General features: G+C 36.2%; 1 protein-coding gene across 4 annotated transcripts in view; it reads left to right on the plus strand.

The window, feature by feature from the left end:
• RIC1 (RIC1 partner of RAB6A GEF complex) overlaps window positions 1–22,958 on the plus strand; it is a 154,554-nt gene that overhangs the window by 120,730 nt on the left and 10,866 nt on the right. For all 4 annotated transcript variants that reach the window (XM_087444554.1, XM_004436819.3, XM_087444556.1 and 1 more), the window contains 11 exons: window positions 2,178–2,322; window positions 2,977–3,025; window positions 5,448–5,600; window positions 7,306–7,509; window positions 12,638–12,676; window positions 13,002–13,112; window positions 14,121–14,210; window positions 14,835–14,995; window positions 15,993–16,131; window positions 20,741–20,857; window positions 21,310–22,038. In XM_087444554.1, coding sequence (XP_087300680.1) covers window positions 2,178–2,322; window positions 2,977–3,025; window positions 5,448–5,600; window positions 7,306–7,509; window positions 12,638–12,676; window positions 13,002–13,112; window positions 14,121–14,210; window positions 14,835–14,995; window positions 15,993–16,131; window positions 20,741–20,857; window positions 21,310–22,038 — 1,937 coding nt within the window. The remainder of the gene's footprint in view (window positions 1–2,177; window positions 2,323–2,976; window positions 3,026–5,447; window positions 5,601–7,305; window positions 7,510–12,637; window positions 12,677–13,001; window positions 13,113–14,120; window positions 14,211–14,834; window positions 14,996–15,992; window positions 16,132–20,740; window positions 20,858–21,309; window positions 22,039–22,958) is intronic.

The raw sequence follows: 22,958 nt of genomic DNA on the forward strand, positions 1-22,958 counted from the left end.
TTCTTGGAATGCCCAGTCTCCCTTTGGTTATCTTTTTTTTTTTTTTTTTGTGAGGAAGATCAGCCCTGAGCTAACATCCATGCTAATCCTCCTCTTTTTTTTGTTGAGGAAGACCGGCTCTGAGCTAACATCCAGTACCAATCCTCCTCCTTTTTTTCCCCAATGCCCCAGCAGATAGTTGTACGTCATAGTTGCACATCCTTCTAGTTGCTGTATGTCGGACGCGGCCTCACCATGGCCGGAGAAGCGATGCGTCGGTGCGTGCCCGGGATCCGAACCTGGGCCGCCAGTAGCGGAGCGTGCGCACTTAACCACTAAGCCACGGGGCCGGCCCTCCCTTTGGTTATCTACTGACTCCCACTCTTGTGGTCTTTGTTGTGGGAGAATTCTGCCTCCTTGAGTTATATAACTTTAGGCTATAAACCTGCTTAAAATGTTGGGAGATTTGTATTGTCCTACATCTTGAACAGGGACAAGATTCCTTGTTTTCGTCTGGCTCCATTGGCTAATTTTTACAGGTTGCAGTGCTTCAAGAGTCCTTACATGATGCAGCAGCTTGCATTCTGATTCCTGGATTCATGCTGGCCTGAGACCCCTTTTTTGTCTTTGTAAGGGATGGGAAACCCCAACTCCCTAGTCATTTATGGGTCTCATCCCAACCTTCTATCCCTATATTTCCAGGCTTTCTCCTCTCCACCCTCGCTACACTTCACCCCAGGCTGCCTTAGTTCAAGCACTGAAAGTCTTGCTTTCAGTTTTCTCTTTTCTTTTGGCTCCTGAAGATCTTCCCATTTTGGAAGTTCAGCTTTATAACAGAAAGTCTTTGGATTACTTTTTAACATTTTTCTCATTACACCAGTTATCATAATCTACGTTCATTGTACGTTACCAGCTAGATAAATTACCTGTAATCCTGCTACCTGAAGATTAGGTTAACCATTATTAACATTTTTTTGTATGTTTCTGCAACTAGATTTTAATATGTGTGTAATGCTTGGAAAATAGATATGCATATTATGCACATATGTATATATTTTTTTATATGGGGTAATAAGAATACCATTTATAACCTATCATTTTCAGTGAACATTAACATCTTTTCATGACAGCAAATACACATCTAAATCTTATTTTTTTTCTTGCACATGGAATTGCTTTTATTTTGTAAACTTTGGTTTGATTTTGTACTTTCTTCTTGGTTTGGTTTTAAATTTTTCTCCTGGACAAGTGTAAAGTATACTAATAAGATGTGAAGTTTCTTACGTATGTTCCCATTTATTTTTCATCTACATAAATAACACAGTTATTCATATACATGAATTATGGTGGGAAATGCTAATATGAGGATTCAAACATAGGTGGAGGAAAAAAGTTCTTACTCTGTTAACTAAGCCTGTGTTCTGTAGGCTAAAATCTATATATCTCCCCTTTGTAGCAAATGTACTTATAGCAAAAATTTATTAATACTGCAAATGGAAAGAATTTTATTTTTAAAGAAAGTGATACTACAGATTTTTTTGAATTGCTGATGGGAAATGCTGGCAGGTTTCATTTAGCTCTGCAGTAAAGAAACTTGGATTTTACTACACAATGAAATTTTCTCCTTTAGTGTTTATATATGGCATCAAAAGAACTATTATTAGTTAAAAAAAGATATGAACACCTTGGTGTACTCAAGCTGGAGTTTACCTACTTAATCCTAGTGTAAGATTAAATTTCAATTTATTTTAACTTGGATCCCTCTGATATTGCCAATGGAGCATGAAGTTAGTGGTAAAATATTATTTTACATTTTAAAACACCTCATACTTTGCAATGTACTTTTGACATTCAATGTTGAATTATTCAAGGGAGCTATTAGCCCCCATTTTACAGAAACTGATTTGCCCAAAGCCAGAGATTTTAAGACTACACAGTTGTAGTTATTCAAGCTAATAGTGGCTGAAACGGCTTTCACTTCTTATCAATCACTTGGGCACTGAGTGTATTCTGCTTAGATCAGGTCCAGACTAATGGCTTTACTGATTTAAATAGCCCTGAATGAGCAGGGTTCATCTCGTTATTTGAAGCAGACATACCTTTCTGCTTATTTCCCTTGAAGATATAGACTATAAAAAAATACTAAGTATTTCTGAAGCAGTCATTTATTTTTAACTCTTCTCATGATTTCTTAACAGACATTTGGAACAAAACAGGAGCTGTTAAATTGGTCAAATGGTCTCCTGACAATAGTGTTGTAATAGTGACCTGGGAGTATGGAGGCCTTTCTTTATGGAGTGTGTTTGGAGCCCAGCTGATTTGCACACTTGGAGGAGATTTTGCGTGAGTCAATATTAGATAAAATTGCTCCATTATCTCCCAGACAATATACACACACAGAAACTTTGTGTCATACAGCTACCCCTTTGCTTTATTAGACTCTTGGCCCAAAACAATTGGTAAGGTTCAGAATTAATTTGTTCAGAATGTATTGATTCTCCAAACATCCATCCTCTTAAAACTGACTCTTCATTCAATAAAAATGCATTTGTTTATTGAACCCCTATTGTATATATGATAGCATATTAGATTCAAGGCTAAATCCAACATGGTTCTGCCTTCTAAGAGCGGTAAGCCATGTATATAAATAACTAGTAGAAAATGGAAAATTACATTATCTCATTGGGTTAATGTAGGCTAATCCGGTGGGTTGATAGGAGTGGGTTGATATTTCTGCCCACTTCATATACTACCCTGAACCTCGGTCCTGACAAAATGAATACACCTTCCCAAACTGCATGACCCTGTTAAGAAGTTCCTTAGGATTGGGAGACTGTGTCTCAGTGATATACGTAGGTTTATTAACCAGCAGTCTCATATTTCATGCATTATTATGTATTTCTGTTTTGAAGGAACAAAATCAATTTGATTTTTAAAAAATTAAGACTATTATATGTAATTAGAAGACTTTTTAATTAGGTTTCTATTCTGTTTCAGTTATAGGTCTGATGGTACCAAAAAAGATCCCCTTAAGATCAACTCTATGGTAAGTACTTTATATAAAAAATTGGTATGGTGTAAAAAACTTGGAGTTTTCTTCTTGCTTATTCTCTCATGTTGGTCTGATAAAATTACAAAACTATTTTAGTCTCAGCAAACTCTTATATAGTTCTTGCTTTGATAAAAGTATTTTTTTAAAAATCAGGAGGCTGCCCGATTTTCAGTATTGGATTTTGGTTTTGCTTAGATGTATCCAGCAAGCCACTGACATCTTTGTGAACATGGTGACTGTTCAAATTAGGGCTTTGTTTTTCCAAAGCATACCTCTGTTTCTTATGTGACTCACCAGCGCCCACTTCTCCTGCCTTCTTTTCTTTTAACATAAAGTAAAATGCTCTTTGGGTGTTTTTCTTGGAGGACATGCACTTGTGCATTATTTCAGCATATTTTTAAAGCTTTCCATAGATGTGTGTCAAGAGAATTATAGTCACTGTTGTAACAGTATTTTTATTTATTACCTATTTTAAAGAGTTGCTGTAGAAGGCAGTAAGGTGTAACCCCTGTCTTAATATAAACACATTTTCTTACTATAGCCCCTCTATGTACCATCTTTGTGAAATTAGTAGCTATGAAGCTTATCACACTCCCTTTTTCTCTTGCTCTACAGAGGAAGACATTTTCTGATCTTGGGTTTCTCTAAGAATTAAAACCACCACGGTTGCCTTAAATAGTGGTTCCCAACCTTTCACCACCAAGGACCCCACTTGATGTCTCTCCCTACCTGCATATTTTAAATGTTTTTGAACAAACACTATTTCTATAACTACCGATCAGAACTTCTGAATGGCATGCAACAACCAGTGTTTATCAGCCTCACTTAGTTGATATTTCAGTCACAAACTAAGAATCTAAGCATTTTACTTAGCTTGTGCAACTTTTATCATGGGAAAGCAAAACTTCTATTAGGCTTTTGAAATTTTGCAACAATTCAGGGGGACCCTCCCCTTTCCCCCTGCCGCCGTTACTATTTTCTCGGTCTTGTAGATTGGGAATCACTAATCTTAAAAAAAAAAAAAGAAAAAGAAAAAAGAACTATTGTGCAATGTGGTTATAGAATATTAAAATTGCCTAGGCCTGGAGAATTTATTTGAACCTTCTCATTTTATAGGGGAGAAAACTTATACTCTGAGAAACCAAGTAACTTGGTCAAGGTAATACAACAAAATGGTCGTCAAGCTGGAATGAAAACTCTAGTCTCCTAGCTTCCAATCCACTGTTCTTTGCTCTGTACAAAACTGCAACTGTTTTGGGTGGTTCTTTGTCAAGCTTCAGCTAGATAACATGGATCTTCCTCTGTAAGGAATTTCTTTATACAGTCATGCGCCACATAACATTTAGGTAAACAACGGTCCACGTATATGACAGTGGTCCCGGAACATGAGTACCATATAGCCTAGGTGTGTGGTAGGCTATAACATCTAGGTTTGTGTAAGTACTGTAGGGGAGGAAGAAGTTTTCCTCTACCCTATGTTCTTCTGGCTGGTCTAAGAATTAAATTAATATGAGACAGACTAACAGGAGAAAAACAAAAGTTTAATAATATGTATACATAGGAGAAACCCAGGAAAACCTTGCCACGGTAACTTGCCAAGATGGCCAAAGCCACCACCTTAAATACCATCCTCAGCTAAAAACAGTTATTGGGAGTGGGGAGAGTCAGGGACTTCAAAGGGAAGGAAGGTAATTCACAGGTAGGTCAAAAGGAGCAAACGTTTGGAAAACAAATATTTGGCTACACAGAAACAGAAGAACACAGATGGGAGCCCAATTAATGGGCTTTTCTAGGTTCTTCTTTGTCTACCACCTAGTTCGTGTTATGCTAAGGTGATAGTTCGCTTCCTGAGACAGATTTTTTAATCTGAATTCTTTTAGGGAGTTACGGGGGAGGTAACAAGAAAAATTTCCTGAGTCTTTTGTTTCTTAAAAATAATCAGCCTAAAATAATCCTCACGTTAAGGAGACACATTTTGGGGTGGTAAATTTCATTCCCCTTCAGTATACTCTGTGATGTTCACAAAACAATGAAATCGCCTAAGGACGCATTTCTAAGAACTTATCCTTGTCGTTAAGGAACGCATGACTGTATTTGAGAGGCGGTTAAATTAAATGGAGAAGTTACAGAGAGCAGTAGGCGTTTCTTAGGATTTCGAGCTAAGATTGGTATGTAGTGTTTTCATTGTTTTAGGTAGAGAGCAGTGTTGGTGGTTTCCACTAGAGATAGCTAAGATGTAGTAGATGTAGGTATGATTCTTGTCTGTGTTGTCCCTCATGGTTTCTCCAAACTTCAGAAGTTATTAATAATGCTATTGTTGGTTATTTCGGAGTTTGAATATTTGAAGCTAGGAAAAGATAACAAGAAACTTTTTATTGCTTTGATTTTTTTTTTACCCCCTCCTTCTCTCTCCAAGAGCTGGGGTGCGGAAGGCTATCACCTATGGGTAATCAGCGGATTTGGATCTCAAAATACTGAAATTGAGGCTGACCCCAAGAGTATAGTTAAACAGCCTGGCATTCTGCTGTTTCAGTTTATCAAGAGTGTACTCACTGTAAACCCTTGTATGGTAAGTTTATTTAATAAAAACTCTGTCTTTTTTTTTTTTAATGGCTTTCATATTAGAATATCAGGCTCTTTCTTATGACATGGATATGTTAAGTATACTCCTAAAATTGGCGTGTTATCTTCTTTTGTCTATTTTCTGTGATTATTGTGTTTCTTTTTAATTTATATTAAATTTACACCAAAATTTTACTTCTGAGCAGGTTTTGGTTTCTGGGTTTTTTTTAATAGAATCACAGCAACTTGAGGGAAAGCATTGTTTACACACTTACTTGAATAACTTGAATAAAATTTGGTCTTTATCTGAATAGCATTTCCCACACTGTGTTCCACCAGACACTGCTTATGAGAGAGATCAATTACGCAGGAGAAGAAAAAATTCTATTGTCCTTTAAGTGTGAAATAAAGGAGTTAAAGCTTGAGAGATTTCTTTATTGTAGAATTCCAAAGTCTTTAACATGCTAATGTGCATCATGAAAATCCAGGAGTTGGTATATAAAAAAACAATGTTTCCCAAACTTATTTAACTGAATTTTTAAGGAACACTTGGAAAAAAATATGCCTAGGAACCTGCTTTGGGAAACACTGCCCCAAATTATAATATAAACACATCATGTTTTATCAATTTGAAATAACTTATACTAATATCATTAATATATAATAATAGTATATGTTACCTGTTAGTGCATATCATAATATCTACCACCAGTGGGTTTTTAAATATTTGGTGCACCCAGTGTCTAATTTAAAATTTACGACACATTGAGAAAGAATGTGAAAATATCCTGAATCTCAGATCTCATTACTGCAGTTGAAGAATAAGGATCCCCAGAGAAACAAGAATAGAGTATTTCTTCCCTCGCCTCCCCCATCCCAAATAATAATTTAAAAGCACCCTTGAGTTTTATGTCGAGACAACATTTGGACTACAATGGAAATGTGAGGGGCTGGGGTGCTGATCTGGCTGGTTTGAGTAGTCAGTGAAGAATCCGCCATGTTTGAGAACACTGGCCTTCTAATTGAAAACCAGGGCATAATCACTAAGAGTGGAAACTGTCTTATTTGTCTAAATATCCTCAGAACCTGGCACAGTCCTTGGCACTAACCAGGCATTCATCATTGTTCTGAACCAGGACAACAGACTTAGGCTACTCTGCTGGTTAAACCTTCCGTGGCTTAAAAGATGCTGCAGCGTCCAGTTATTCCTATTCCCAGTCCACCCCTCCTTCTTGTCATGTGGGCACATGGGTGAGCATACACACACACTGTTTGACCAGACATGTTTGCTTACCACCATTCATGAGGTAGTTCATGTGAAACTAGTTTGTAAATTGTAGACAATGAGTAGTTGTGTTCAGTTTTCAGATAGAAAATCTCTCATAGCATGGCCATTTTGAAGTAGTAATAAAAGATACTGCTGTAGCAGTTGTAAACCTGGGCACGTTTTTGGACTCTATATGATAAAACAGACTTTAACAAAGATTTAGTTACACTGGGAAGTAATCATTAAAATATTGCTTGTTCCTTCTATAACAGTGCATGAGATAATTTTGTCTAGTTCTTTGTAAGGAAAATCAGCTTCTAGATATATGGTACATTTCCTATAATAAAACTAAGTTGATATATTACTTACTTCCCCCCACCTAATATTGAGTTGTTTTTATTGTCTTTCCTCCTTTGCCCCTCTGCTTCCTTTTTCCCTTGTCTAGAGTAATCAAGAGCAAGTGTTGCTTCAGGGGGAGGATCGATTGTACTTGAACTGTGGAGAAGCCTCACAAACCCAGAATCCCAGGAGTTCTTCAGCACACTCTGAGCATAAGCCCAGTCGAGAAAAGAGCCCATTTGCAGATGGCAGTTTAGAGTCTCAGGGTTTAAGCACTTTACTTGGACATCGGCATTGGCATGTGGTACAGGTAAGTCATCAGTTACTGTTGACTATTGCTTAGCCCTTGGTAAGATAGCACATGGAGCAGATTTTAAAATATTTCATCAGTTGCTTTAGAAAACTGAGAAGCTTTTTAACCTTTTGACTGTCACGTCTCTCTTCTGCTTTTCTGTGTTCTTGTCCTCTTGTCTTCTCCTTCCTTTCTTTCCACTTGATGTAGTGTGTATGACCACCTGCTTAAAGTCCATTAGTGAACAGTTTCAAAAACTGGAAGTTTATGTTTTGCCCTCTTATTGAGCAAATTGTATTTTACTTCCAGTCTTTTTTTGGTACAAATTTAGCTCCTTGGATTTGTATAGGCAAAAGTGTAGTTATTTCATGGAAAGTGACAGTATCGATTAGTAGCCCGTGCAGCTGACCGTGTGGTCCTAATGGGGACACACTGTGGTTAATTGCCTGACTTTGGACCCAAATTGCAGACTTGTAATCAGTCTAGAACCTTATGGTTAATAATTTTATTATTACTTTATCTTGTTCCATATTATTTACTCATTCTGACATAACTTTTAAATTAGCAGTTTCTTTTAGTAATTCTGATAAATTGGCATTTAACCTGGAAGTTAATTCTGAATTTTGATACCAAATAAAATTAATTTGGGTAAATCAGTAAATTGGAGTTTCTTAAAAGAAACTTTCATACACTATTTCAAAGTCCTGAGTGTTTTCTTTCCCCTTTTGATACCAAAGTGTCTTAGGTACCTCAGAGCCTACTCTTGGATTAGTTTCTTTTAGTCAGTTTCTATTTCCCTTATTCTTTACCTTACTTCTACATTCTATACTTTTACCTTACTAGCTTACTTCAGCTCCCATGTTCTTTTCAGTTGACTTTGAGTGAAGATAGTGAAAGACAGAAGAATGGTCATTATGTGAAAAATTAGAGGAGGAATATCTCCTACATTGACATGTGGTATACCCTAAAAGAAAATATATTTAACTTACATTAATAAATTCATAAAATCAAACAATGTGCATACCATTTTATAATTAGTAACAATTATTAAATAAAACTGCATCAGCTACTTCCTTGACTAAAATTTTCCACTGCTCCCTTCTCTCCTATAGCCATTTCTCTGCTATTTTCATTTCCCCATACTTTGAACTATTCATTCTACACTGACCTAGCATCAATGCCAGTTCTGCCTAGCCAGGTCTGTGTTGCCAGAGAGCCAAGTAGAGCAGAGGATCAAAGAAGGTAGGTCTGGAACTCAAAAATCCATCAGGCAATAACAAAAATTGAATTTCCTTCCAGCTCAAAAATTCAGTGATTCTGTGATTCTTAGCCATCTGTGAAGTATCCTATATTAGAAGCATATAACGCTGATATTACAACTTTAGACAAAGTAGGTACTAGTAAGATTCTTCTGTCATTCTGTTCTTCAGATATCTAAAATATTCAGAAAGATGAACTTGTTTAGCTGTACCTAATTTCTTCAGTTTCTTTAAAACTAATAAAAATAATGCCAGAATTGTACTCCCCAAACAATTAAGTTTTAATAGACTCATAGAATTTTTAGAGCTGGAAGGACCTTAGAGATCATGTAGTCCAACTGGATTTTATACATGAGGAAACTGAGGCTCAGGGAAGTTAGGTGACTTGCCCAAGGTCACACAGCCAATTAGTGGCAGACTTGTCCTTACTGAGATATAAATTAAAGTAACAATCTAACCTATTTTAAAACCTAGATATTAAATGTTGAATCATATAAAATACTGCTGACCTTGAGCTAAAACCTAGAATGTGCCTATTTGGCAGTGTGTTTACTTGGAGTTTCCCTATACTTTGTTTGCTGGCACTCCAGCCACATGAGTCAAGGCCGTGTTGTGGTGGTGTTTTGGTAGCGTGGTTTACAGTGTCCATATAATGCTAATACTTTACCTTCTAGGCTTTTTAGCCATTAGTAATGATTCCCCGAAGCACAAGGGTGCCTGTTTAATTCAATTCCCTCTTCAGCATATGCTCTTGTCTAGGATAAGTGCCCACATCCTCCATCCAAGTGGCTTTCTTTGTGTGATTTATTCTTTGTATGCTTCTTGTACAGCTTAGAGTTCATCAAGTGAGCTCCAACTAATTCTGCTGCTCTGTCTGTTCCTCATCTAGACTACTGGATTTTTTGTTTGTTTGTTTAAGCCTTCTACCTTACACTCGTTGGTTTTCCGATGAGAAGATTCTCTGTTAATTATGTTTTTTCCTTTTAACTAAAACAACACAAAGACATACTTGTCAGAAGCAGGGTTAGTAGCTGCTGGTAGAGATGGTGCTTTTTGAGGAAGATTTGCCCTGTGCTAACATCTGTTGCCCATCTTCCTCTTTTTTTGCTTGAGGAAGATTAGCCCTGAGTTAACATCTGTGTCAGTCTTCCCCTGTTTTGTATGTGAGTCACCCCCGCAGCATGGCTGATGAGTGGTATAGATCCATGCCCAGGATCCGCACCTGTGAACCCGGGCTGCTGAAGCAGAGCACGCTGAACTTAACCACTAGGCCACAGGGCTAGCCCTTTTGTTTGTTTTTTTTTTTCAATTTAGTGTTTCTAGCTATAAGTTTTTTAAGTTTTGAAAGTAGTTTGTTGACAGATGGAGCACAAATAATGTGAAATTAAAAAAAAACAGCAACAACAGCCTTATGGTTTTAGGTCGTGTTCCTTCTTGGACTGCCATTTATTTTAATACTCAGTATTTTGTGTGATATAAACATTTGTTTTTGAAAGGTCCATGAATCATTATCATCCAGTGTTCTGAAATGTTGGTTTTATGGTTAACTATTTGGAAAGAATAAGCTTCACAAAATGTGGGAGATAAGCACCTATAATGTATCAGGCATTACGTTAGGGATGGCAACAGAGAGGATTTTAAAGACTATTTCATTTATAAACAATTTGTTCTCATTTCTACAGTTATCAAGTGTACCAGACATGGTATTTGGCACAGATCAGATCTGCTTAGGAGAATGGCTTTCATAGTCTCACCAGTTAAAGACAAAAGTAGTATAGGCAGGAGACAGGATTTTAGCAGAATGACTTTAAGGGGGAAGAAAGAAAGATTTAGTTTCTTTGAGAGTTTGAAAAATCCTAAGATGTTAAGAGTAGAGATTCTGTACCCTGGCCTTCATTTCCCAGTGATGTGGCATGACTTTTGTGCCCTGAGTATGCATACCAGACCTGAGTTTCTTCATTATTCATTAGCTGCCTCTTTCCTTACTTCTGCCACTTCCTGTTCTCAGTATTAGGAGTAGAGCTCAAAGTTCAGGTGACGCATAGATCAATAAAGGTAACGTACTGGAGAAAAAGTTTTGTTCTTATTTCATAGCATCTGCATGAGAAATAAAGCTTCATTTTAAACTTAAATTTTGAGTTTTAACAATAAACCATTTGCCATTTGTGGCACCTCACACACTTTTGGAGGTTCAAAGAATAAATTGTTTTCTGCTACAGATATTCATCAGTGTGATCATGTCATAAGGTTTAACCTTGGTTCCCATGATTAGAAACTCTTCATGTTGGAATCCACTTTGTCAGTGAGATCTCACCTCACACTTTTCCCACCCCCACATTTCATAAGTACCTATGAAACACCAAGGTTTGGGGAAAGTGGGTTTTAGTGTCATGGGTGGGCTAGCCCAACAGTACTGCGGGTACATCCTTTCATTACAGCCTCCTAACAAGACTACTTCCAACTTTTATTTTGCCATCTGATCATTACCTCAGATTAGCATTATTCTGAACTAATTTTACCCATTATAGTGAATTTTATTAATTGGAACGAATAGTACAGCGTATCTGTTAAGAGTTAAGCATTCTTCAAGAATATATCGTGACACTCATATCTTTAATTCTGTAAGGTAGGCTTCCATAAACCAGTGCTAGGGTTAAGAACTTCCTGATGTACTAAAAGCTTAATTTACTTAGATTTTAGGTTGAATTACTAGATAATAAGTGAAGTCTAACAAAAATAGTTTTATGAATCAATTTTATCAAAGTTAATACAGATGTTTTCAGCATATTATTTTTATTTGATTTTTGTTTTGTCTTCACATTACACAAGGAATCTTATTGGATTTGATTGTATTTACTTGGCATTTTAATTTGACTTTCTTTTTTAAATATGTAATAGTTTTTCTTTGAGTAAAACAAAAATAAATTAGAATAAATTGGAGGTTCTCTTATTCTAGGAACAGAAGATTCTTCCCTTGTGCTGTCGTTGATTTTCACCCTGCACTCACCACGTGCTCATGAAAACTACTTAATCAGTAGGCTAGTAGAGAGATCACAGTCTCAATAAAGCTAGAATTTACTTAATCTACATTAATATCTCACAGAGGATTCTTTAAATTTAAAATTCTTATTAGAGTGATACAAGGACACCAGGTACAAAGATGTAAGACGGACCACATAGGAAGGTATATTTATTTATGACTTAGGTTGCAGATAAAGAGTTAATATCTGTAATATATTAAAAGTTCTTTTGGCTGAATAAATTGAATACCTCAAAAAAAATAGTGGCTTATGCACAGTTTTACGTGTATATGGATGTTTGTTTAGAGATAGAATAAAAACTAACCAGGGGTTATCCCTGAGCAGTGATGTAACAGAAGACTTTCATTTTGTACTTTGTACATTTTTATATTGTTTAAATTTTATAAGCATATATTGATATTTTAATCAGAAAAAAATAAAAATATTTCCATTAAAAGACAAAAACAAAATTCTTGCTGAGGCTCTAATTTTATCAGATAAGGTTGTTTTGTGATGGTTCAGGTCAGCAAACCCAAACTGTGTTCATCTACACAATTCTTGGCTGACTTCGTGTGTGCTTCTCTAAAAATCTTTTGTCAGTCTGTATTTTTTGAGTGTTCAGTATTTAAAATAAACAAAAACAGTGTAGAGAAAAAAGGAAATCCTGATGTCTAGAAGCTTATGATGAAATGGTTAAGACAGATGTGCAATACTGGCTGGTATACGAATGGTAAATTCCAAGTACTCTGCTAGTAATACTCATTATTTGGGAGCACTTTAAACATTGTACAGGAAAATGAATATCATATTGTAATGTTAATGCTTAATTTCAGAAGTCTTACCAAACTGATATGTTATTTTCTATAGATTTCCAGCATCTATCTAGAGAGCAATTGGCCTATACGGGTGAGTTGTTGTTTTGCTGGTGTTAACTTTCATTGGATAGCATTTGCTGCATGTGGCATTCTGGGAATTGAGCCTTTCAGTGGGTGCACTGATAAAAGTAAAATTTTAATACTTGATCCCTTGTACATTGTTAGCATATTAACATCTATAATTTGGTCAAATGTAACGTGTATAAATATTCAGATTTTTAAATTTAGCATTTTATATTTAGTTCATTTAGCAAACATTTATTAATAGTCTATTTGCATGACACAATACTAAGCTCTTTATACCTAATAATGTATATAAGTTTGCAAGGAAGAGTTTTTAATTTTTTTTAAATCAGTTTTCAGCTATTGACAAGCTTGGACAGAATATTGCTGTGGTTGGCAAGTTTGGTTTTGCACATTACTCTTTACTCACCAAAAAATGGAAGCTTTTTGGAAACATTACCCAGGTTAGTCTTTTTGAAATTAAAAACCTATTTCTCAAAATATAAGAGAACTACAATATGAAATAACTATAAAGTAAACCATTGTTTACTTATTAAAAAATAAAATCAAATATTAAAAAATGATGTCGGATTATTTCTAAGAGTTAATTCTGATAAGGTTCTTGATATTTGGTAAAGGATTTTGTACTGAGATAGTTGGTTTGTTTTTAATTTTCGTTAAGATCAGGCACTATAATTCTTTTTTTTTTTAATAGCGGTCACATTGGTTTATAACATTGTATAAATTTCAGGTGTACATCATTATACTTCTATTTCTGCATAGATTACATCATGTTCACCACCCAATACTAATTACATTCCATCACCACACACATGAGGCACTATAATTCTTTAACTTAAGAATTGACTCTTACATTCCAGGCTGAGTTCATCAGAATAAGATCAGAGTAAATTTCCACAAAATGTGAGGTCATTCCTTGCTTTTCTGTGTGTGATATAAATACTTGGGTAGCATACAAACATATGCAGTTGGATGTTGTAAGAATCAAATAGGAAAAGAGAAGGAAATTAACATTTAATAAGTGCCTACTATATACCAGGCACTTTAAGGTGCTTTCACAAATGTTATCTTATTGTTCTGTATAACAACCCAGTGAGGGCACTATTGTTACTAACCATTTTATAAAAGAGAAACTAGGATTCAGAGTCAAGCAGCTGATCAATGATAAAACATTAAACCAGGGTCTGTTGAATGTGGGAATAATGATGTTATATGGTACCCAGTTATTTTGAATGATATATTTTCTGTCTTACAGAAATTTTTATTTTTTCAGAATAGGATGTGAATCTTAAAGGCCCTACAGTAATACTTAATTAGAGGGATAGAGAGTAGAGCAGAAATAATTTGATAATTTCATTGTCTGCTTAGGAATATTTTATAAATGTATTACTTATTGTAATTTCTGGCAGCATAAATAAAGGTAAATATGGTTGTTTTTATTTTCTTTTAAGGAGCAAAATATGATTGTGACAGGTGGCTTAGCGTGGTGGAATGATTTTATTGTCCTTGCATGTTATAACATAAGTGACCATCAAGAAGAGGTAAGTTTTTGTTCTTTCAGAAATAACAGATTTTTATATTTTAAAGATATTAAGCACTACTATTTGGTTTTATATAAAAATAATCAATTGGAAAATGAACAAAACATTTTTTAATCAAGAATTTGGCGTTTTTAAGTGGAATTTTCATTTCCGGTTACTACTTTTAAAAAAAATTTTAAAGGATAATTGGGACTCCTGAGATAACTTTCTCTAAGGGTGTTAGCTGTTAGACATTCTCTATAAAGTTTGTAAATAATAAAAAATAGTTAAAAGCAGAAAAGTATAAGGATGGCTGTCCTTAGAGATATATTAATTTATTGATTTGTGCATTTTTTTTTTGAGAAACTGCTGGTCTCCTCATATCAAGTCTAAATATAGAGGCCTAAAAGGAGTCTTTTGTAATACTACATTCACAGTTTTGATCACTTCATCTTTTGGTTATTTGTAGAATGAGCATACCTTGTCAAAATATAAATATTATCCATTTATTATTAATGCTCAGATTAGTCTTTGAACTCTTCTTACTTGAAAAAAAGTGGATTAAAAAACAGCGTGTCTGAAGTGTGTAGTCATTCATGGTAGGCATCTTGTTTTTACAGTTTTCTTTATTTTTGTATCCTTCAGCTCAGAGTTTACTTGCGAACATCAAATCTGGACAATGCCTTTGCTCACGTCACCAAAGCACAAGCAGAAACATTACTGCTTAGTGTCTTTCGGGACATGGTAACAGTATTTAGAGCAGACTGTTCAATATGCCTTTACAGTATTGAAAGAAAATCTGATGGGTGAGTGTATAGCATATGACAGGTCACTTTTTGCTCCTATTTATCCTGTTTCCTCTGTAGTTTTCATTTTCTCAAAACAGTTATTCTAACTTTATGTTTAGTGTCCTTTGTTTTAGGAGTTAAAAAAGCAAGGAATTTTAATTAGTGATATTCATATAGTAGTTATTTCTTAGCTAATAACTACCAGTTATTTTTTAGATAGATAGATTAGATAGAAGAGCCTGCACTAACCTCTTCAGCTAATCTTAATGGATTCAATTGAAAAAAATCTAGTTTGGGATAAAGTAAACTCTTAGATTTTTTTTCAAAACCTTGAAAACAAGTGTTTACTAACTGTCCTACTGTTGCAGAAACTTGGGGAAATTTGAGTTCCACAGCTTTAAGGCCTTAGGAAGCATGTCCTTAACAGACTCACTCACATTTCCACTGAGCTAGATGGCTGTAGTCTGGGGCAGAAAAAAATGGCAGTCCTGTTGCTGCTGTGTGTTGCCTATATTCTTCTTGGCATCTGGTCGGCTTGCAGCATTTAGACATACCTCTTGAGTTTTCTTTTGCTCTCAGATGATTTTTGTGTGTTTCTTTTTTTAAACAGCCATAAAGTGTGTATTTGCTGAAGTAGCTTAGGGATTGAGGAGTAATGTAAAGATACACATTAAGAAACCTTACTAGCCCCAGACAGAACCCATATCCTTTAACCAGCTATTTCTCAACCAACTAAGCTATTCCTATAGCTTCTTTTCATTTTTTTTTTTTTTCCCTTCTACCTCTTATTCCCCTTTTTTCTACCTCGTCTCCATGTGTGTTCTTTGGATGCCTCAACCTTGTCAGTCTGCTGCTTGAAGGACACCTGGGGAGGAGGGAACGATGGGTAGAAGGCGTTTGGGTCCTCCATAAGCATGAAATCTAATGCTGTTAATAACAGAAAAGGAAAAAAACCTTGTTAGCATTGTTGTTGAGGTGTGTGGGTTTCTTTCTTTTTTTTTTTTCTTTTTTGCAGTCCAAATACTACTGCTAGTATTCAGGTTCTTCAGGAAGTCTCCATGTCACGCTACATTCCTCACCCTTTCCTGGTAGTATCTGTCACTCTGACATCAGTGAGCACAGAGAATGGAATCACCCTGAAAATGCCACAGCAGGTACCATTTCATTTCACCTTGGTTTTTAGTGTTTTAAGTTGATATTAGGAACTATTTGTTCACCAAATAAATACTAAATGTCTAGAATGTGCCTTGTGTGAAGATGCTGGGTTACAGTGGCAAACAAAACAAACATAGTTTCTGTTCGTACAATAAAGAAATAATTACAATTGTGATGTGTGTACCAAAAAGTAGTACAGGTTACTCTAAGAGTGTATAACAAAAACCTGGAGTAGTCTAAACAATCAGAGAAGATTTCTGTACCATTTAAATTGGAACCTGAAGAACGAGTGCTGGTTATCCAAGTAAAGAGAGAAAATTTCCGGCAGAGGAAACAGTAATGCAAAGGCCCATAGGTAAGAGAAAACATGACACATTCAGGGAATTGGAAGAACTTCAGAGTGATTGGAACATAAAGCGTGAGAGAAGATGTGAGTCTAAAGTCTAAAGTGTTGTAAGCTGGGTATTATTAGATCTAAGCTTTGTAACGTTTACTCTAATTGTAAGAAGGGAAATGAACCAGAGTGGGACAGAACTGGACCAAAGGAGAATAGCTAGGAGGCCCCATAGTAATGATCTAGGTGGATGGTGTTAGTGGCCCAAACTTGGGCAGTGAAAAAGAAAACAGAAAGAAGTAGAATGAATATAAAGTACTGAGAACCCCATGATTGGTTAATTAGGAGCAAAGTGAAAGGATAAGTCCATAGTTTCTAGTTAAAGTAACCAGGACCCAGGTTGCATAATTTCCTATTCCAAGGCTCCTTCCATTATACTAGTGGTTTCCTAACTTCATGACAATATGGAACCCATTTTCAGAGGAAAATTAAATGTAGATCTATTTGTCATCCCTGTCTTCCCAGTCTGTCTTTTACTTCTTCCTAAGGCACTTCCACTGATCTCCTTTAAAATACAGGTCCTATTTCCTCTGCAAACTATATTTCATAGTAACCAGATAGTCCTAGTTGATAAGGGAAAGTTCTGTTTTACAGAATTCTAGCTAAAAGATGTGAAAGGAATGTAACAATTAAAGAATCATCATTTTGTAGCCCCTGAGGAAACAACTGATTCAGGCAGTGATCATTATTGGATGAAACCATCAGATGAAAGGTTGATGAGGAACTTCACAATGAAGGGATCAGGTTGTCATACCCAAGCCTTATTAATCAATCTTAGCATCACTAAAAGTGAGAACCAGATGTAGCATGCTTCCTGGGTGATGCAACATGACATTTACATGAAGAATTACTACCAAAAACACTAAACCTGAACTGAATCAAGCTTCTAGAGTCATCTTCCATTCACAGGAAATATAGGGATAGAGGTTTAGTTTAACACTACAAGGAAGCAGAATGCAGAACATTCTATAGGATAGCTACAATAAGTCAATAACTTGGGAAAAAAGAGGAGACTCTTCTAAATAAGACTTTAGAGTCATAACAACCAAATACAATGTGTAAGTTCTTTTGTATCCTGATTCTGACTGACTATAAAAAGACTCCATTAAATCAATTAGAGATATTTAAATATGGACTGAGAAATGATACTAAGGAATAATTATAAATTTTATTAGATGTGGTACTGGCACTGTGATTATGTAAACAAATATCCATATATTTTAGAGATGCATATTAAGTATAGGGATAAAATGGCATGATATCTTCCTTTAAAACACTTTGACAAAAGAAAAAAGGGATAGATAGAACAAATATGGCAAAATCTTGATAATTGTGGATCTGGATAATGGGAATATGGGAGGTCATTATACTATTCTCTATACTTTGATCATGTTTGAAGTTTTAATATTAGAAAAAAAAAAGGGACTCCTTTTATATCCCAGATATAATAGGCAATCAGTGATACTGGGTGCCCCATTTTAAGAGGGCCTTTCACAAAGAGGAGATATCTAATTTGGTAAAGAGCAGATTAAGAAGTAACTTGAAATATAATGGGAAATAGACTGATTACATCCTGCACAGAGGGAAGACAAAGATTGCTACAGCAAAGCAAACTAATTTTAGCAAACTAACAATGAGAACTGTTCAACAGTAAGATGGCCTCCCTCATGAAAGAGTAAGCTCCTTGTCTTCTGAAACTCCCAATGAGAATCATCTGCCAGGGATTTTTTAGGGTAAGAGATGGTGTGTTGGTTCCTTCAAATTTAAGATTTCGAGGATACAGGTAGTCCCGGCTTTTATGTTACAGTAAGTTTCTGAAAAGCTCATTCAAGTTGCCTGAGAGTGCTGTTGCAGTCACCTGTTCTTACCTGTTGCAATATTATCAGTAGAAAACGTTGAATGCATGGATACAGCTAAAGAAAAGAGAAGTGTTTTGCTTTTTTTTCCCCTAATGAGGTAGTGTGAAATTTACCATCTTAAAACTTAAAAGTGGTCATTATGAACATTGATCATATTGTGATGAATTGCAGTAAGTGCTCTACAAATCTTTTAAAGTGTTTAAAGAGTTTGTTCCTGTGCCAGTCCCAAAACAGTCATATTGTTTTTTGATTTTTGTGTTTGCATGTTCATTTTTCCTTTTCCTCTGCCATCTAGTTCTTAAAGTTCCCACACACCTTTTAAATTCCATTTTTCCTTCTCTTACCTCCAAGTTATTTGCTGTTTCTCATGTGATATGGACAGATATTCAGATTCTTAGTTTTCATGTCATTATGTGCTAAATGGGGAACTGAAGACTTCTTTCCAAGTAAAGTTCTTGGGCTTTTGACAGTTGCTTGGAGATTTAATGGTTTTTATTTTTTTATTTTTTGGTGAGGAAGATCAGCCCTGAGCCCACATCTGTTGCCAGTCCTCCTCTTTTTGCTGAGTAAGATTGGCCCTGGGCTAACATCCGTGCCCATCTTCTTCTACTTTATATGTGGTATGCCTGCCACAGCATGGCTTGATAAGCAGTGCGTAGCTTGATGCTTGATCCCACGCCTGGGATCCGAACCTGCAAAACCCGGGCTGCCGAAGCAGAGCGTGCGAACTTAACCACTGGGCCGGCCCCCAGTTTTTATTTTTTAAATTTCTGCTGCTTTGTAAATTAACAACAGTTCATACCATGCTTATTACCTACCTGGACATGGTCTAAAGCAAAAATGAGTGACAAAGTCCTTGAATCTTCTGGACCCTTTCGCTATTTCTTTATACATAATCCCTTTTAAGTGTCTGAAGGCATTACAAAAGAGCATTTTCTACATCTGATTATTTTTTGCAGGTAGAATACATAGGGTGGCTGCCATTTTCTTGACTGAACCCTAAATTATATCAGCAGCTTAAATTCAGCCAGCCAGCAAGTGTCAAAGCTGGGACATGATCTCACATCTTCTGAATAATCATCCTTTCCTTCCTAAAATTCTTTCCTTTGGTTTATGTGTCAGTGTGCGCTCCTAGTTCTCTTCTTGCCTTCAAAAGCTAGACAATGGACCTCTGCTCTTTCACCCCCATATTCTGCCTCAGAAAACTCGTTTCCTTCAGTTTACCAACCTTACCTTTATGGTTATGATTCTAGCATATTCATCTCTGGTTGAGTCATCTCTTATAACATTTTTACTTGCAAGTCTCAAAATTCTTTCAAATTTAATGGCCAATAAAATGAAACTCTTGGTTTTCCCTTCTCTAAACTAATTTCTCCTCCTGATTTCTATTGGTGATAACTTCAACTTCTCTAGCAATTAGATTTGATACCTTGAAATCATTTTTGATTCAGTTCTCTTCTTCTACTCTTCATGTCTAGAACATCAGTAAGCTTTTGTTTTGTTTTTTTAATCAAAATTCTCTTCGTTTTACAAGTGAAAATGACTTAATATCTGAAATTCATTTTAAAATAGTGCTTCTCAAACTTTAAGCTAGGTGATAAGGTTCAATGGGAAATCATTATACTAGGCTCTCTCCTTTGGGGTTTGATTGAAATTTTCCATAATAAAAAGGCAGACTATTTCCTTCATTCCTGAAGTCAACACCCATAATGTCTGCCTCTCTCCAGTAACCCATCCTGAATAACTCAGAATTTTTAATAACTCACTTATTCAAGAACTGTAAGTACGATTTTGGCTTATTTCCTGGTGTTTTTTTTACCTGGCTTTCCAAGCCCTCCCTGAAGGTGTATTACCATCCAGCATTTTTCCCATAATATCCCTAATCTAGCCAGATTGTTCTCACTTTCTCAGTAGAATTGTTCTGTCCTATTTCCATGTCATTTACATTGCATTCTTCAACTAGAGTACCATCCCTTTTCCTTCTACTCAGTGTATCTTCCTCAGCCTTCAAGTCCCACCTTATCCTTTAAGCCTTCTCCAGCTATGCCAGTTAGGTCACTGAAGTGAGCTCTCATTTTTATGAACTTCTTAAGTTCTCTTAGTTTTTCCGGGATAAATCAGCTCGACCCTCAGCTTTATGTTCACTTGTATTGTTCATTAGTTGCATTGTGTTATGCTTGTTCTGCCCTAGCCAGAAAGCTCCTCATACTCCCACAGAGCTGAACAGAATGGCTGTATATAGTACACACACAATAACTATTGTTGGTTGTTTAACCTGTAAACATTATGGATTGGAGGGAAAATGCTGAAAACATACCTATAAATGAGTGTGAGTCCGATTTATTTTTCTTTCAGGCTCGTGATGCAGAGAGCATTATGCTAAATCTTGCAGGACAGCTTATCATGATGCAAAGGGACAGATCAGGCCCTCAGATCCGGGAGAAGGACAATAACCCTAACCAAAGAAAACTTGTGAGTAAAATGCAAGTCATTTAGAACATTAAGAATGTATGGGATTAGGATGAAGGAATAAAAGTATTTAAGAGGACAGTATTGTCTTGTGATTTGGAAACTGAGAAAGTACTGAAAATTAGTCTTAAGTTTCTAAGTATAAGACTGTTTATGAAGGATAAGGATAAGGTCCCAAAATGATAATAAAATGTTCTGTACTCCAGATGTTACTGCTTAAGCATTACACTGCAAATTCTAATGGGAAAATAGGATAAATTGGTGAAGTTCATGGGGGTTGCTTTTTGTTTTGTTTTAAGATTTAAATACACATACTTTGAGAGGCAAGGTACTAAATAGATTCTCCTAATTTTCCCAAAAAGTTGTACCATCATTTTGAAAGACTTAGAAAACTGGTACCTAGAAACTTAAGAACTTATAATGAAAAACACTGCTTCTTGTCTCTCCTTCTCCAGCTGCCATTCTGTCCTCCTGTTGTACTAGCCCAGTCCGTTGAAAATGTCTGGACTACGTGTCGAGCAAATAAGCAGAAGCGTCACCTTCTGGAAGCCCTTTGGCTGAGCTGTGGAGGTGCAGGGATGAAAGTCTGGCTCCCTCTCTTCCCTAGGGATCATCGCAAGCCCCATTCCTTCTTGTCCCAGCGGATCATGCTGCCTTTCCACATCAACATTTACCCCCTGGCTGTTCTGTTTGAAGATGCATTAGTCCTTGGTGCTGTCAATGACACTTTGCTCTATGATTCTTTGTACACCCGGAACAGTGCTAGGGAACAGCTGGAGGTGCTCTTCCCTTTCTGTGTTGTGGAGAGAACCTCTCAGATCTACCTCCACCACATACTCCGTCAGCTGCTGGTCAGGAACCTTGGAGAGCAAGCCTTGCTCTTGGCTCAGTCCTGTGCCGCGTTACCTTACTTCCCTCACGTGCTAGAGCTCATGCTCCACGAAGTGCTGGAAGAAGAAGCTACCTCGCGGGAGCCCATTCCCGACCCTCTGCTTCCCACTGTGGCAAAATTTATCACCGAGTTCCCCCTCTTCCTGCAGACAGTTGTTCATTGTGCCAGGAAGACTGAATATGCCCTGTGGAATTACCTTTTTGCAGCTGTTGGAAACCCCAAGGACTTGTTTGAGGAGTGTTTGATGGCTCAGGATTTGGACACTGCTGCCTCTTACCTTATTATCTTACAGGTAACAATTCTCTTCTTACAAAGGTGCAAGAATTAATGAGCTTAAACTGAGAATAAAGAAAAGAAGTGTTCTGTGTTGGTGCTGTGATTGTGTTTAAGGAACTAATACAGTCAGGTTTTCTGTTCAGTTTATATCTTTGCTTTTGAAGAGCTCAGTCTTAGCAAATGATGGCAGAAAATGTTTTTGACTATCAAAGTAACATTGCAGGGTTTTTGAATCCTATTTGTCCATTAATGGGCCAAAACAGATTAATGAGTTTACAGTATTATTTTGAATAATATTGAAGAAATGTATTTATATGTATTATAATACGTATAACAACATGCACATATTACATAAGAAACATAATAATAAAGAATTATTTTGAATATTAGTGGGTTTGTCTGACCCCCCATAATAACAGATTTGTTTCCTGGTAGTGTGGAATTGCTGAGGGGACTCTGACGTGAGAATGGGTCATAACACACCTCATGTTAGGCTCCACAGAGCAAGCTGAGAAGACTTGGGCCTGCTATAGGAATTACCCTCAGAGCACATGGTTTTTCTCAAAATAATGGGTTCTTTGAATCATAAAAATAGAAACAAAATAAACGCAGCTGTTTTTTTATTTTAGGTCACTCTTTAGACTTTCAGTGATCTCCCAAGCAATGGAATTGGAAACTTTCTATCAGAATTCCTAAGTTGCTATGGATTGTCAGATAATAATTACAGTTAAACTTGTTTATTAGGTGCCTTTCCATGAAGGCCAAGGCAGGCAGTGAGGTTAAATTTGTGAAGGAATTATGGAGGATGCTAATTGCCTAGCAGCCCTACATGCTATTGCCCAAAGCAGAGATTTTTTTAGTCACATCTTCAGAAAACTCGCTGTCCCAGGAGACAGACCTGAGCTTTTTTGGAATCAGGCAAACCTAGATTTATAT

This window comes from Ceratotherium simum, chromosome 20 (assembly GCF_057802395.1).
Source record: "Ceratotherium simum simum isolate JZ-2026a chromosome 20, ASM5780239v1, whole genome shotgun sequence".
Lineage (NCBI taxonomy): Eukaryota > Metazoa > Chordata > Mammalia > Perissodactyla > Rhinocerotidae > Ceratotherium > Ceratotherium simum.